The sequence below is a fragment of the Temnothorax longispinosus genome, chromosome 3 (genome assembly GCF_030848805.1).
Source record: "Temnothorax longispinosus isolate EJ_2023e chromosome 3, Tlon_JGU_v1, whole genome shotgun sequence".
NCBI classification, from domain to species: Eukaryota; Metazoa; Arthropoda; class Insecta; order Hymenoptera; family Formicidae; genus Temnothorax; species Temnothorax longispinosus.
In genome coordinates, this window is record NC_092360.1 from 3,728,977 (window position 1) to 3,744,779 (window position 15,803).

Genomic DNA, 15,803 nt, shown 5'->3' on the forward strand with positions numbered 1-15,803 from the left:
GTAATCGAGACAGAACTGCGGCGAAACAGAAACTACTGTAGACACGAATTAACACATCCGCATTAACTTGAAGTATTTGCGGCAACTCGGCTAATGTGTATTGTTGACATGGTTTGTGCGGTGGAAAGTAATTAAAAGTAATAAATTGGTATACATTTTTTTCCTATGTGTTGAACTTTGAAGAATTATTGTAACTATATTACATTATTTAATCTTGCATTTATATACAATCTTTATTAACTGATTACGAATAAACGAGAAGAAAAAAAAACGTAGCAAACCTTGCGTGAGAGATTTATTATTCTGCAATTATGTCTCGTCTACAATTGTAAAACAGGTTCCTTCCGTTTCCACTTCTCAGAGTTGCATATAGATAAACGTTGACTAATGTAAGTGATGTGTCATTGTGGTGTGTAAGCACCACATCCGCCGGTAGAATAACTTCGTTTCCTCAGTTTTCTTACAGATACGGCGACTCGAACACGTGAAACCTTCGAAGACATTGTCCAAGATGCTTCGGACACGTGCGAGTTTAACGCATTTTCGCGTACAGATTCTAATTTTCGTTCTGGCAATCCTGCAGCACAATCCGTTGGCGTACAATATTAATTCACTCGACGCCGAGATATTTAGGGATCCTATGCACGAGTCGGGTGCACGTGAAAGTTACTTTGGATTCTCGGTAGCTCTGTACGTGGGTGCGAACGAAACTTTATTACTCGTCGGAGCCCCACGAGCGAACTCCAGCGCACTGCCGTACGTGATGGAGCCGGGAACGGTCTTCAAGTGCGCGATGAATGGTGTATGCAAAGAGTGGGTGGTGGATAAAACTGGAAACGGTCGCGTGTCCTCGCATCCTCATGAAAAATTCGTTAATCAGATAAAGGATAATGCTTGGATCGGTGCTACCATTGCCGTGCAGAACAAAGCGGAGGCCAGAGTTGTAGTGCGTTACTGTTTATTTATTGCATCATCGTTGTCATTAATGTTGGATACTTGAAATTTCTACTTTAGATTCAAGTTAGAAGTTAACGTTGATTTTTTCGTAAATATTTGACATGAGGCTTAATCATTTGGAACATATTTAGATAGAATATTTAAAAAAACCTGTATTTCTCTCTCTTTTTCTCTGATTAAATTTGTAGAATTTAGATGATAATAAAGATAAGAGAATACTTTCTATTACAAATGTTCTATCGGCTTAGAATATTGTATCTGATATTAAAAATTACAAAACTCTTAAGTTTTTACTTTCTGAAGACTTGAAACTATAAAAACAATAGTAGCTTTTTACTTATTTTCTTGTAGAAGAAATCGAATTTCAATTATGCAATCTGTAAGAAATCTGAATGAAGAAGAATGCTATAAGTCGAAAACTATATACTTGCTAAAGAGATACATAAGTACTTCTTCATTGTTCAATAAGCGGCTCTATTGATAACAGGTTTGCGGACCGCGTTGGATAAATAATATTATAAAGGACAACTGGCTGAATTGGAACATGAACGGTATTTGCTACACGACACTGGCTAGAAATGCTGGTGCATTTAAGAGAGAAGCGGAGGAGCGTTTGTTACCACTTTCGAACCCTGCAGATGACATCACATCCAAGAACAAAATAAACATTTATAATTACGCGATGGGACAAGCCGGCTTCTCTCTGCACATGAACTCGCGACATGAAGTAAATATTGTAATGGGCAGTCCAGGTGTATACAATTGGAAAGGCGACGCGATATTAACGTCGATGAACGATTCATTTTCGCGCACGGTAATTCCCTCGCTCGCTAGAGAGCAACGGGTTCATAGTTATAATTATTTCGGTAAAGAAATATTTCCTACTGCCACTTTTCTATCAAGGTAAACGTAGCAATGGACGAACATACAAAGCAGAAATATTCTTTTTTTGTCGCTATAAATCGTTTTATTATTAAGGTTTTAAAGCGAGATAGACAAAACTTACGAATCACTATATACCTATGTAACAAAAATATTTAGTTTACTATGAAAATGATAAATTATGAAGGCATTCGGAAAGTCGAATCTTTTACCTCTCCCTGATACCTTGGAAAGCTTCATATCTTAAATGTCCGACCATTGGTACATTTCCTGTATCTATCTCAGATCAATGTATATATGTATATCCACGGTAATTTTCAGGATACGCTATCACGGCAGGTACTTACTTCAATGAGCAAGACGTTTGGTATGCTTCTAGTGTGCCACACGCCAGCTTGTACGGAAAAGTCCTCGTATTTACCTTTCCTCCTAAAACCAATCAGCGTATGTTTATTAAAACATTAGTGTACGGTAAACAATACGGTGAATACTTCGGTGCCGCACTAACGTCATGCGACGTCAACAATGACGGTAGACAGGAGTTAATCGTCGGTGCACCGCAATGGTCCAGGGACATGGACGAAGGTCTTATCTACATCTTTACAGCGCGACACAACGTATGTTGTTTATGTATGGATCTATGGATCTAACGAGAATAATTTTGTCCAAGTTTATATTCGACTTTTCATCAGCATAGATTTAAACTTTTAACGTTACAATTATGACCATTTCTATCAGTGGAGATTAACTTTAATCTCGATTAAATCCTTTTCTAATTCTTAGAATTCTAGAAAAAGTAAGTTAAACCGAGATTAAAGTTAACTACATTGGTAGAAATGAATATTAATCTTTCAATATGTAAGCGACTAGATTTGAGAAAACTTCACTAAAAGTTACATTTGGTAGAGCTATTCGTTTAAAGAATTGCTCGGTAGATCTGAAAATTTTTTATAATTGAAAACTGAAAGAACATTCAGCCTTCTAAAAGTTATATTCTGTACCAAAAACAGAGCGATTTTGAAGAACTGCAGACGATCGAAGGCGAGATCGTCGGAGGTAGATTCGGGTCTACCGTGATGTGTCTAGGTGACATCGATTACGATGGATACGGCGACATCGCCGTGGGTGCACCCTACGAGGAAGAGAGTGGCGGTGCGGTGTACATATTCAACGGGAATAGAGACGGCGTTTCCCGGAAATATAGTCAGAGACTGGTCGGCTCGCGATTTTCACCGACGATGCGGGGGTTCGGTATCTCCATCTCGGAACCCCGAGACGTGAACCGCGACAATCATTCCGACGTCGCTGTGGGTGCCTATCTGTCCGGCGAGGTGGTCCTGCTGAGATCCGTGCCAGTTGTCACAGTGAACGTAACATTGATGTACCCGCAAAAGATCAAATTGTTGAGAAACACAACGTCCTTCGAGGTCGACGTCTGGATGTCTTACGATGGCATATACGTACCAGAGTATCTGCGTAAGCGGCCGACGTATATATAACTTTTTATCTTACATTTATTGATTTATAAGTTATTGTGATTTTTTTTAATTATCGTACGCTTCTCCGTATCAGTGCTAAATTTGTCTTGTCTGTCATATCAGAAGTCGCCATAGTCCTGAAGATCGACCCGTTGCACGGCAGGGCCAGGTATCGGACGCAAAAAAGTAACGACGGACTACAGACTTACAGATTGCGTTACAAGCTGTTTAAAGCTATGATTACAAGTAATCTGCTTGAGATACATTTAACGGTGCATACATTTTTATGTCTTCTAATATTGATGATTTTTTAGCATGTTATTAATTCTCATTTTTGTGCGTTTTAGGAGAAAATTAAAAATGTAATAGACCCGCTTGAGATATCGGTGTCGATGCAGCTAGAAGATGATCTTCGCGCGAGAAACGAAAGCTCGTGCGCATCTTGCGTCGTGATAAACAAGCTCCGCTCGAAGACTGAGGATCTCCTAAAGCTGCCGTTCGCCGTGGACTGTGGCGAGGACGATGTATGCGTGTCTGATCTCAGCGTGACGTTGTCCACTGACTTAACTCCGGGCAACAGGTACATCATCGGCTCTACGCCGATAATCATTCTGCGTGTCGATACTTACAATCGTGGCGAACCGGCGTACCAGACCAGAGTGCGTATCTTCACCGAGGGCTTAACGTTAAAGAGTATCCCGCCCGACTGTACGGAGGATCTTCGCACGAGCAGCGCGCTGGATGTGATCTGTGACATCGGCAATCCTCTTAGAACGAATGTACGACGATCTCCACAAGTCATGTGGGAGTACTTTACTGATGAATAAAAGATGAATCACCTCGTTATTTTTCAGGAAACATTAATGTTGCAACTGGACATGAGCATGGTGAGATATGATGTTAAAGAGGTGGAAATACAAGCGAATATCACTACTCAAAGCGACGAGACAAATTGGAATGACAATAATTCCACTATCACTATATACTTTGACGTGGACATCGACATAGCGATCGCCGGGTTGGTACATCTCAGATGAGAATATTAATTTTAAAGATGTTGCGATGCTATTTTCATCACTGTTTCCATTAGGAAAGCAAAGGAGAACTTGTACTCGTACCTACGTGAGAACGAGAAGGAATCATTAAACGATATTAGGTTTCAACACTTCTACGAGGTGCAGAAATTCGGCGCCAGTCCTATCGAGGAGGCAATATTGACCGTGAAAATTCCAATGCACTTCCGCCGACACGGTGCCGAGGATATAGCGGTCGTCAATATCAACGATACCATAGGCATAATGGACGGACATCAATTTTATTGCAGCTACTCGAATCAAACTGAAGTACCTGCCGCGCTTAACAAGATCGTATCGACGGATGATGTAATCGTGATGAACTCGTCGAACATCGCGAGCAAGAACACGCACGCGAAATTTAGCATAGAGGAAGACACGCCGATGAACGTGCCGTCTGAAAACAGAACGCTCTTTATTAATTGCACAAGTAACGAGATCGAATGTGTACAAATCACTTGTAGACTGGGTCCATTCTTAAGTTCTCTGTCTGTCGCGAAATTTTTGGTGACGTTGGATCTGCAATTGTCGAGGTTTTCCGGTAAATATAATATTGCCGAACAATATAGGACCTACGTAAGAAAAAAATACATCTTGAATGTTCTCTGATTACAGCTGATATGCTGAAGCAAAAAGACATCATATTTTACGTGACTGAAGGTAGCGTTACCATAACGCAACCTGACAATGTTTCTCAAAGGAAAGGTCATAAACCGGATGTCACGCTGGTTGCAACAACGTTTCTAGGGTCGCCAGTAGCTCAACAAGTAGCAATATGGATAATAGCACTGTCAATTATCCTAGGTGTCGCATTGCTGATATTATTAATATTAGGTTTAATAAAGATCGGATTTTTCAACAGAAAGAAGAAGTTGGAACTCGAGGCGTTGATAGCCGAGACTGACGTATGTTTAACATTCTCGCCAAACTTCGTAAATGAAAATTCTAATTCTTCATGATTATTATTTAGTTACTTTATTAAACAGTAATTTGCGTTTCAGAAAAAGTATAATGTGGTACTGGAAACAACATCTTCGACAGAAGCTCTTGAGCACGACTGAATATACACACAAATAAAATTTTTAGAGTGAGATTTAATTAATTTTTAATGTATTTTTTATTTATGATGCATATTTTTTCCATTTACTATGTATATCTCCTTAAGGCCAGTTTTATAAAATAATAAAACGTTTTCATACAAATATAACCATCAAAAATATTTACTTTGTTGTTATAACTGTTAATTGGATCACGAAAGATTTAGTGCAAAGTGATGTGTTTTTGATTTCTCTCCATTGCTGTTTAAGATGTGGAATCTTTAAAATCTTAAAAAAGCAGTCTTAGAACGAGTTTAATTTTACTTAATGCGAAATTAACTCGTATCATATGAGACTCACGTACGATATTGAGAGATACTTGTTCGCATTTGTATCTGATTTTGCAAATACAATTTCAAAAATTTGTTAACAGATGTATCGAGAGACGACCGAAAGCATAGTATATTTCAACAAGATTTAAAGTAGTGAGTAAACGACACGTTTAAGCAACATTTTCGAAGTTGTAGATTGATGAACTCTAATCTTAACTAACGTGACATCATTGCAGTATTCACGTTACCGCAAAATATTTCCGGTTAAAAGACTTCGTGCTTTAAATTTCGTACAGACAGTATACATTAAATTTGACCATGTGAAATTTTCGAAAGCATTGGCGAAAATGTTAAAATGCGTATATGCGAGTTTAACGGCGCGGACTTTAATTTTCGTTCTAGTAATCGTGCGATACAATCCGTCGGCGTATAACATTGATTCGCTTAGCGCCAAAGTATTTCATGATCCTGTGTCTGTATCGGATGAACGAGGAAGTTTGGATTCTTGGTAACTTTGGATGTGGACGAGCCTTTATTACTCGTTGGAACTCCAGCGAACTGCAATTTGTGACGGAACCAGGAACTTTTTCCAATGTATAGAAAGTAACGATGGATCATACAGGTGATCTCGTACGTTGTCTAAGATGTCTCTGATAAAAATTGCATCTGAAATATACCTCAAGGTATATTTCAAGGTATATTTCATAAATACCTCAAGGTATTTATATATCTGCTCGTGATCTTTTTTACTGTATCACATTTATACTTTTACGTATTTCAGAAGAATAGTCAAAACATGATAAGCCCACTCAAAATATTGGTATCTCTGTAGTTAAATAATGCGAAAAACAAAAACCATTTGCACATTTTGCGTTATAAACAAAATCCATTCAAAAACAAGAATGTTATATAAGTGCTATTCATAAACTTTGAAGATGATATATTACGTGGGATCTCGACGTTGTCCACTGATTTGAGTTCTAATAATAGGTATGTTATCGGTTCTACGCTGATAATTATGCTGGATATCGATATTTACAATTGCGGCAAATCGGTATACCAGGCCAAAGTGCGCTTCATCGAAGTCTTAATGTTAGCGAGTATCCCGTCCGAATGTATGAAAGATTCTCGTATAAACAGTACGTTGGACATTGGACGTGATCTGCGACGTTGGCGACCCTCTTAGAACGAATATACGACAATCTTCCACATGCGTGGGTAGACTCTAATGATGAACAAAGGATGAATCACTTTGTTGTCTTTCAGAAAATGCTAACGCTGCAACTGGACATGAACACGGTGAGGAACGATGTTAAAGAAATAAAATTACAGGCACATATCAGCACTCAGAGCAACGAAGTAAATTTAGATGACAATACATGTCATCACTATGTATTTCGATGTGAATAGTGACTTGACGATCACTGGGTGGGTACATTTCGGTGTGAATATAATTTATCAGACTATACAATTCTATATTGATCACTATATATTTATTCATCAGAAAAGCACAGGAGAGTCTGTATTCGTACTTACACGCGAACAAGGAGAGAACGCTGAACGGTATTAGGTTTCAACACTTCTACAACGTGCATTTCGAGGTCAGTCCTGTCGAAAGACAGAAAGCCGTGTTGACTGTAATAATTCCGACGCACATCTGGCTACCCGAAAAATGAGATAATATTATGTTGGATGGAAGCTCTTGATTTGAATATACAAAAACAGGAATGAGAATGTAACTTAATATATTCTATTGTGCTTTATATGTGCGATGTGTATATTTATTTTTTAATATAAATAATAAATATATATATATGTTGTATATAATAATTGTGCATTATTTGTAATTCAAATGTATACATAAAAGGCATATATTATAAATCTATATAAATGTATCTTTATCTTGCTAAGGCCACTCTTATAAAATAATAAAATTTTTATAAAAATATAATCTTAAAATATTAACTTCTTAGCTATATCTATGACTACGTTTACACGGCTCGATTTACGCCGAAGTTATAACATCGATGTTATAACTACTGACGTTAAATGCCGTGTAAACGCTCTTTTATTACGAAGTTATTACATCGATGTGGTAACTTTGTCGTAAAAGAGCGTTTACACGGCATTTAACGTCAGTAGTTATAACATCGATGTTATAACTTCGGCGTAAATTGGGCCGTGTAAACGTAATCGATATAGCTGTTCATCAATCAATCGGGCTATTTCACGGAAGGGATAGTTTTGTAAAGAACGGTGTGTATTTGACTTCTATCTTGATTCCTATCTAAAATTCACAATCTTTAAAATCTTTAAAAGCAATTTTGGAACAAGCTTAGTTCTATTTAATATCATTCGTTCGAGAAGAATTCATGACGTATGAGATTCATATATGAGAATAATATTCTCGCATTTGTATTTAATGCAGCTGCCAATATGACTAAAAATCCACTGGCGTTAAAAGACGAACGAATATATCATACAGCATATTTTGATAAACAAGATTCGTGATGATACGTAGATTACGTTTCCAACCAAAAAGAGAGCATAAGATCGTCACTATAAGTGTACTTGCAGACCGAAGTTTTCCGCATCATCGAAGCGTTTAATCGTCTAGTCCGAGTCCCTTCGAAATTTCGTCTGCAGTTAATTTGTGTCCGCCGGAAGACGGTGGAGTTTCCGGACGCGGAGTTGGCTTCGGTGCCGGCGGTGGTGGAGGTTCATAACTCGGAGGCGCCGGTCCGGAACGATATTCGTCATGAGAATTCTGCATAGAAATAATTCAGTATCGTTTAAAAATATCACCAAATTTTCTTTCACATTTCTTAATTATGTACATCGCTGAAATCGAAAATGTATCAAAATAAATTATTTACATCTTTTCCACGTTTGCTCAGACCGTCTAGAGCTGAACTGAACAAGGCAGATCCTATTCCCGACAGCAGATCTGACCCGCCAGAATTTTGACCACCGGATGTCGGATAACCACTCGATGGTTGATATCCACCGTATCCTCCTGAAGGTTGATATGCTGGTTGTTGATGACCTCCACCACCGCCGAAAACACCGCCGAGTAAAGATCCTAACGTTCCGCTCAGACCATCACCGGCGGGAGGCTGATTTGGATGATAGGCAGGCTGTTGGGATCCTCCACCGCCTAGTATCATCAATAAAAAAAAAACATAAAATAGATGTAAATTGTGTTAAATTGCTTGTATCTTGTGAATACAGTATCGAGAATGTATCTGAGATACAGATAATCATCTATTTATCTCATCTGAGAAATATTCCCGTCCTTGGCAATTCCAATGCGATGATGTCACTCGGCCAGTCACGCCAGCGCTTGATTACAGATTTTGTGATTTATAAGACTTCTGAATCACGACACATAGCAATTTATAAGAATTACCGAAGAATACTATTCGTTTAAAAGCAAGCATTTCGCAAGTCACAGATATTTAAATTCACGTGTAACTCGCAAAGAAATCTCAAGATATACATCCCCGATCATATTACATATATAACATTTTTGAAATTCAAGTTATAAATATGTATCATACCTAATGCTCCAAAAATAGAACCCAATACATCGCTGCCGCCCGATCGCTGCTGGTCGGGATAGCCTTGTTGTGCGTGTGTGTTGCTGTGTATGGCGTTACTCGCCAGGCTGCTAGCTAAGGCCATCCCAAGAGACCCAGCTAAACTTCCAAAACCACCCTCGCTTTCCGTTTTCGACTTGGAAGCATCTGACTTTTCATGATCCTTTTCGTCGCTCTCTTCCTTCTTTTTCTATAAATAGTGACATGTGTGCATTTAAGTAATACATAATATTGTAAATGTAACGATGACTTTGAATATATCTTCACATTTATCGCGTGCATAGCTGCCGCTACGCCTCCAGCTGCCACTAATCCACCCAGTGCTAATCCAACTTTGTCCAGACAATCTCCAAAGATGCCCTCTTCCTCTGCTTTCTCACGATCAGGCTGATATCCATAGGCTCTTGGTGGATTATAACCACCAGGGCCGCCATAGGTATTGGGAGGGCCGTGACTGGGTGGAGGAGGTCCATATCCACCCTGAGGTGGGATTGTTGGATATAAACCACCTGGTGCTAGTTTTAAAAAATGTTCTCAATACTTCATATAATATTAATATATATTAACTGTAGTTAGAATAGAAATATTATTCCTTACGTGGTGGTCCAAAGTTGGCAGTTTGTACATCATCTGGTGCTGTAGCAGGGGGTTTCGATGGGTCGACCGATACTTGTTCATATGCGATGGAGTGTATCTCGACATCGCCATCGATAACCAGATGAGTAACTTTTATGAACGGCAACCGATGAGCGAATTCCGTAAAGTGCCTGCCGTTGATAGCGATCTTGTAGCAGTGATAGTCGCACAGAATCAATATCTCGAATTCCTGGCCTGGCTGAATCACCAATGGGCCGGCGTTTTCCTCCATGCCCCAGTTCATCGACTCTATATGGTTTCTGGTAATAAAGCCTTCGGGGAAGCGTGGGGATAAATGAATAGCTATGTCATCTCTTGGATTTAACGTCGGTCCGAGCTGATAATTGATGGCAAATCGCACAGCCTGAGGCGGCACCTTGCCTTGTATCTTCACCATTGTACCCGCTCTCAGGCCTCCTTCTACTCTTCCCACATACGGGATTTCCTGTTGCAAAATATAATTGTAAGAAAATGGTGAGCAATAAAGAAAACAGATAAATAATTGTCTAAAAATAGAACAAAACGGAACCTCAAAATTTGCATAATTCTCAGCATTAATCGGAGCACAATTTTCTTAATAACAATTTTTAAATTAGAAAACCACATTTAATAGTCATTCCAAATAATATATATATTTTGACAACTTAAAATGACATATATTATCAATATAACTCATAATTACTACGATTGGAGTCACGCTAAGGATTTAACGATCGATCAAGTAACGGTATCCGACAATCCGTGGCTCCTAAGACGCAAAAGCATCGGCAATGCGGACACTTTGCGGAGATCAATGAAAATGCCATTAAAGCGTAACTTACCGGATTAAGCACCGGAGAGCTGGCCATTCTCACGATCGCTCCGACAATCTAGTTTCGATTTCGATGAAGAGGACGAACGCCCCGCACCCGTGATGACACAGTTACAACGCGAAGACGGCCGGCGCCTTTCCGTTTCCCATTTGACGGAGCGTTTCCAGCGCAGATCAGCACTTCTATTTACAGTGCTGACGTTTCCCCCCCCGGAGCGCACAAGTATGCCGCGTGGCATGCACTGTAGCGCGACACGGCTTGTGTAAAATCATTCTATCTTTCTTTTTTGGCAATGAGTAACAAAGATAAAACGATACTTGTGTCGCTCGCTGGAAAGCTCCCGTAATCTATCGCGCATTCTCGTGTCGTCATCGTCACGTCCGCGAGCGCGCGAGATCCGAATCGAGCCGCGCGATTGGACGTGCAACGCGCGCCTGCCGATCCCGACGGAAAGAACGGATAGCACGTGCATCGCCGCCAATCAGCGAGCGTGCACCTGTTGATGACGTCATGCGCGACACTCGGGGCGCGAGGCGCGAGCGTGCCGTTCCTCCCCTCTCCGTCATTCTCGAGTACGGCTTGTCACGCGTCGAGAGGGTATTTTTGGCAATTTTGCAAAATAGATAAAACACGAGATAAGCGTTGCTGCGGCTATATAACCGATACTATTACGTTTACGCGAGCGTTACTTCTGTAGTAACTTACGATAATTCCTTCGTGTAAACGGGATTTTGTAGTAACTTACGATAAAATTTACTCCGCGTAAACGAGTGAATTATCGTAAGTTACTACAGAAGTAACACTCGCGTAAACGTAGTACGAGTAACATTTAGGGAACAAGCAACAGAAAATGTTTTATAATTTTATTGCGCAATTTAAAAGTTATGACATCAAATGGATAAATTATAACATTTTAATACAACGAAGATAAAATAAAGATAATGCATGATGATATATAGTTTACAAAAATGACTTTCTGCATATATCACGCGGTTTGTAATAATGTGTATAAATTATACCTTATTACTTACTTATCTAATATATAATAATTTTAATTTCATAGAAAGCAGAAAAATATTTTACTGTTATGCGTGAACAAAATTTGATACAGAAAAATATTGTGATGCTAAAAGAGAGAGAAGAGAAAGAATTAAAAGCTAACTTCTCTTTGAAGAAATGACGAAATACATAACAAACCAAAACTATTATTGTATTATTTCTTCTTATATCTTAGAAGCATTTTATACCCTTTCTGACAAGTTTTTTGTCGATTGGTTCTAGTAAAGGATATAGTCATACATAACCCCATAATTTTGAATCTCACCGAAGAAATCATTCATATTTTTGTGACAACTACTTAATTACAAGTAGTTCTTTGTTCCCAAGTAAGTCTAATAGTAACAACAGTTGCATTTATATCTAACCTGCTTCAATGTCGCTTGAATCACTGCTCGTTGAAGAAAACGAACTACTGCTGGAGTCACTATCGCTGCTACTACTGCTTGATGCTGACAATCGCGAAGGTCCACTGGCATCACCAGTTCCAGCTACATCAACCGACTTACTACTGTCTTCTGTAAAAAATGCATACAATTTTGTTATACTCTAATTTCATATACACGAGTATATCCCTTGATACATTTAGAAAATACAAAACTCTATAAAAAAAATTAATCAGATGCTAACCTTTCTTGGCAGTAGTCTTGACATTGCCAACAACTGCGTCGTTACATCTTGTAATCTCTTTTCCAATTCTTGTTTCTTTTCTGCCATTTGTTCATCCTTGGACTTACCACTGACTTTCTTGTCTGTTAACACGATACATGATAAAATAATATATAAATATATAAGAAATTTATTGTCATAAGTATGTGCGTGTATACGCGCGTACATGTGTATAAATTGTATAATAATATTGTAATATAATAATTTGTACATAAGATGTTATCTTTTTAGAAATATTAGAATTTTAATATAACTTAATAATATTATAATTGAAATACACACACTATGCGTAATTTAATCATACATGCATGACAATATATTGCTATTGGGAAAATGGCAGTTAAATTTTATAAACTCAAAATAAAATTAAGCTCATAGTAAAGCTTACGTGGCTTCTTTTTGAGGCATGACGCAACATAGCTTTCCAGTTCTCTAAGCGTTGATGGCTTCAGTGTCTCAAAATCAATTTCGATTTCATCTGGGTCTGAATCCCTCAGTGAAGGCTCTCGAGACTGTATTACAATGTGTACAACACGACCTAATTTATCACCTAAAGACAAAAACAAAAAAAATTAAATAACTAATTAAAGAATTAATTAACTAAAATAGACTGATATACACTTTTAGTTGTTTTTGTTCTTCGCATTTATAATTACAAACATACAAAACAATTTAGAATGAATATTCTATAGATAGAATTATATAATGTAAACAGTAAAAAAAGTTCAAAATCAAATATCAAACATATCACATAATAACAATAATCATTTTGCAAACATTTGGAGAATAACTATTTTGCACTATTTATTGTAATATTGTAGCTAGTCTACTAGTATGATTGTCTACTAATAAATAATTTCTATCTAAAAGATTTTCATATAGATTTATATGTACTGTATAATTTCTCTTGTTATATAATCTTTCTATTATTAAACTTTTTATTACTAATATAAATTAGAATTTTAATTCGACATATACCTGGTAATTTTTCAATATCCAAGCTGAGCTGCCTCTTCTCATCGTAAGACATTGGTTTAGCATTATCTTCATCTTCCGAATCAAATGTGATCGGAGGTGGTTGATTGCCAGTATTTTTCTTCTTGTTCCCAGTAGATCTGCTGTTAGCCTTCGGCCTTTTGGTTGCGGTATTCGCAGTTGTGGCAGCTTTTCCGGGTCCCCGGCCCTTACCTTTTGGCTTAGCATTCGCTGTTGTTGGCAAATGATGTCCTAAGCTTCCTCCTGCAGCATGAGTCTTGTTAGGTCCTACTGCTGTAGCTTGATGGTGAAGATCGCTAGCTATGCCACTAGGCACTTTCAAGTCGCCTGCACCCATCGCAACACTGGCTATACTAGCACCAACACTGTCTGACACATTGGGAATGCCACCACTCGGTTTCATAAGTTCTTTCATGGCACCAGTATGACTAGGAACAAGGCTGCTATTCTTATTGCTCATTGGCTTCGATTTTGGCTTATCTGGCTTCTTTTTATTTTTTTTCTTACCGCTCTCCTCCACTAATTTCCTTATTTACTCTTGCACAGCTTTCAGCTATAAATAAAGTAATATAAATTATATTTTTAATTGCGTTTATCTACAAAGTAATTTCTTTTTGAATTTAAAAAATAGTAATTTTATAAACTGATAAAGGATGACTATATGAGAGTCAGACGCAGTTATCGGTGCGTAAAAGATTCAATTCACTGATTTATTCACAGTGTATAATAATCGAACGTTTCGGCTCGGGATTGAGCCATCTTCAGCGGAATATACAAAAATTAATTAGTAATTGCTCCCCTTCTCCATTCTAACTCAGTGAGTTTCACGATTAGAAGATCCAAAAACGACATTGACTATCGAATTGATGTCTGTAAAAATGTTAACTGTAATTCAAGTCGTTTTAAATGATATTGTAAAACTCACCCGATAGCCAGGAGAACGAGACCATTAAAAAGCCATTACGAGTATAAAGAGTGTCATCCGAAAAGATACAATACTGCATATAAAGAGATGGAATCAACCAACTTGTCAGGAAAACAAATACGAAATATCTAACGTCGATTCCGTTTAGTCATGTCACGGGTCATTGTGACCGACCATTATAAATAACAGATGAAACATAAGGGTCGACAATATAAACATTTCTAGAGACAAAAACGGTAGTACAACTTAAACACAATACATACACAGGCAATCAGCATGGTTTACAATTTATTTAATATGGATACATAAGCATGGTGAAAAAAGTCTGTATCCGTTTGAACGGGATTTTATTCCGCGTAAACGAGTGAATTATCGTATAAGTTACTACAGGTAACACTCGCGTAAACGTAGTACAAGTAATATTTGGGGAACAAGCAACAGAGAATGTTTTATAATTTTTAAGTATTTTGGCGACGACGGTTCAACGTCTTTTATATGCGCGATTACCGCGTTGCGAGAACAATCGCGAGGAAATTAAAAAAAATACAATTTAACGCGTAAATTTTCCGTAAAGTAGAAGTTATGAGGAATAATTAAAGAAACACACGTGCAAATAAATTTGAAACATTTACGTGACGAATTATGTGAACGAGCGAATTACGTGCCTCATGGTTCTTTAACGAAAAACGAAATTGTATTCGCACATTTGAACTTGCTCGCACTCTCGATGTTCATTACGCATTTCGAAGCAAGCTCGTTATAATTCCCTCGACCCTCGTTCGCGATCGCGCCAATCAAAGTGAGAATGCCAACGCACGATCGTTTTTTACAATCACTCAATTAATTATTAATTCCCGTGTTTAAAAAGTGGTTCGAGCTACTCGTTAAAGCGTCTTCCCGCGCGATTCACTTACCTATTCGAGGTAGAAATCGAAACGCGGAAAGCAGACGTGAATTTCGAGGTTATCGTTTCGCTACGACACGCGGGACAACGATTCTATTAAGATTCGGATGTATCGCGCTTCGAAACATTTGTTTCTCATGTAAAATTCACTCACCGATCACGGAACACTGCAGGACACCCGTTAAATCACAGCCGGGAGGTTGATACGTACGGCGTCCAGCACGTGGCATTCGGCGTTTATTTCGTCCAACGACGGCATCCCACTCGTTGCACTCGACACAAGAAGGAACGGAATATTCGGCGTGCGTTCACTTTGCAACACTCTGTAATCGGATTTCCTTTCGTTCACGAGAAAAGAATTACGCGCGAGCGACGACGTCTCGCAGTGTCTCGCACCGATATTGAACGTGCCACGTGCCACCGAATTACTCGCGCGCGACACTGCCG

General features: G+C 38.4%; 3 protein-coding genes across 3 annotated transcripts; 1 reads left to right on the forward strand and 2 right to left on the reverse strand.

The window, feature by feature from the left end:
* The first annotated feature begins 507 nt into the window (after positions 1–507).
* Positions 508–5,609, forward strand: LOC139809894 (integrin alpha-9). The gene is made up of 10 exons (XM_071773155.1): positions 508–946; positions 1,445–1,823; positions 2,161–2,456; positions 2,850–3,315; positions 3,441–3,589; positions 3,665–4,096; positions 4,172–4,335; positions 4,408–4,931; positions 5,006–5,295; positions 5,392–5,609. The coding sequence occupies exons 1-10, from the start codon at positions 512–514 to the stop codon at positions 5,449–5,451; spliced, it is 3,195 nt and encodes a 1,064-aa protein (XP_071629256.1). The 5' UTR covers positions 508–511; the 3' UTR covers positions 5,452–5,609.
* Positions 5,610–7,487: 1,878 nt separating this feature from the next.
* Positions 7,488–11,017, reverse strand: LOC139809897 (uncharacterized). Its single transcript, XM_071773158.1, has 6 exons — positions 10,816–11,017; positions 9,956–10,439; positions 9,626–9,873; positions 9,320–9,548; positions 8,636–8,916; positions 7,488–8,526 (listed from the first exon to the last, which is right to left on the reverse strand). The coding sequence occupies exons 1-6, from the start codon at positions 10,840–10,842 to the stop codon at positions 8,365–8,367; spliced, it is 1,431 nt and encodes a 476-aa protein (XP_071629259.1). The 5' UTR covers positions 10,843–11,017; the 3' UTR covers positions 7,488–8,364.
* Positions 11,018–11,784: 767 nt separating this feature from the next.
* On the reverse strand, positions 11,785–15,760 carry LOC139810452 (bromodomain testis-specific protein-like). Its single transcript, XM_071774004.1, has 5 exons — positions 15,511–15,760; positions 13,510–14,080; positions 12,920–13,081; positions 12,493–12,614; positions 11,785–12,380 (listed from the first exon to the last, which is right to left on the reverse strand). Exons 2-5 carry the CDS (start codon positions 13,985–13,987, stop codon positions 12,354–12,356), a joined length of 789 nt encoding a protein of 262 aa, XP_071630105.1. The 5' UTR covers positions 13,988–14,080; positions 15,511–15,760; the 3' UTR covers positions 11,785–12,353.
* Between the last annotated feature and the right edge of the window lie 43 nt (positions 15,761–15,803).

Bases quoted from the DNA above. Each gene is read 5' to 3' on its own strand.
- LOC139809894 (XM_071773155.1), top strand. From the start codon at position 512: ATGCTTCGGACACGTGCGAGTTTAACGCATTTTCGCGTACAGATTCTA. The intron at 1,824-2,160 runs GTAAAGAAATAT...GGTAATTTTCAG, and splicing joins TCATAGTTATAATTATTTCG to GATACGCTATCACGGCAGGT. The intron at 4,097-4,171 runs GTACGACGATCT...GTTATTTTTCAG, and splicing joins GCAATCCTCTTAGAACGAAT to GAAACATTAATGTTGCAACT.
- LOC139809897 (XM_071773158.1), bottom strand. From the start codon at position 10,842: ATGGCCAGCTCTCCGGTGCTTAATCCG. The intron at 9,549-9,625 runs GTGAAGATATAT...CACTATTTATAG, and splicing joins CAGCTATGCACGCGATAAAT to AAAAAGAAGGAAGAGAGCGA. The intron at 8,917-9,319 runs GTATGATACATA...TGATGATACTAG, and splicing joins TTCTATTTTTGGAGCATTAG to GCGGTGGAGGATCCCAACAG.
- LOC139810452 (XM_071774004.1), bottom strand. From the start codon at position 13,987: ATGAGCAATAAGAATAGCAGCCTTGTTCCTAGTCATACTGGTGCCATG. The intron at 12,615-12,919 runs GTAAGCTTTACT...TCGTGTTAACAG, and splicing joins ATGCCTCAAAAAGAAGCCAC to ACAAGAAAGTCAGTGGTAAG. The intron at 12,381-12,492 runs GTTAGCATCTGA...CATTTTTTACAG, and splicing joins CAAGACTACTGCCAAGAAAG to AAGACAGTAGTAAGTCGGTT.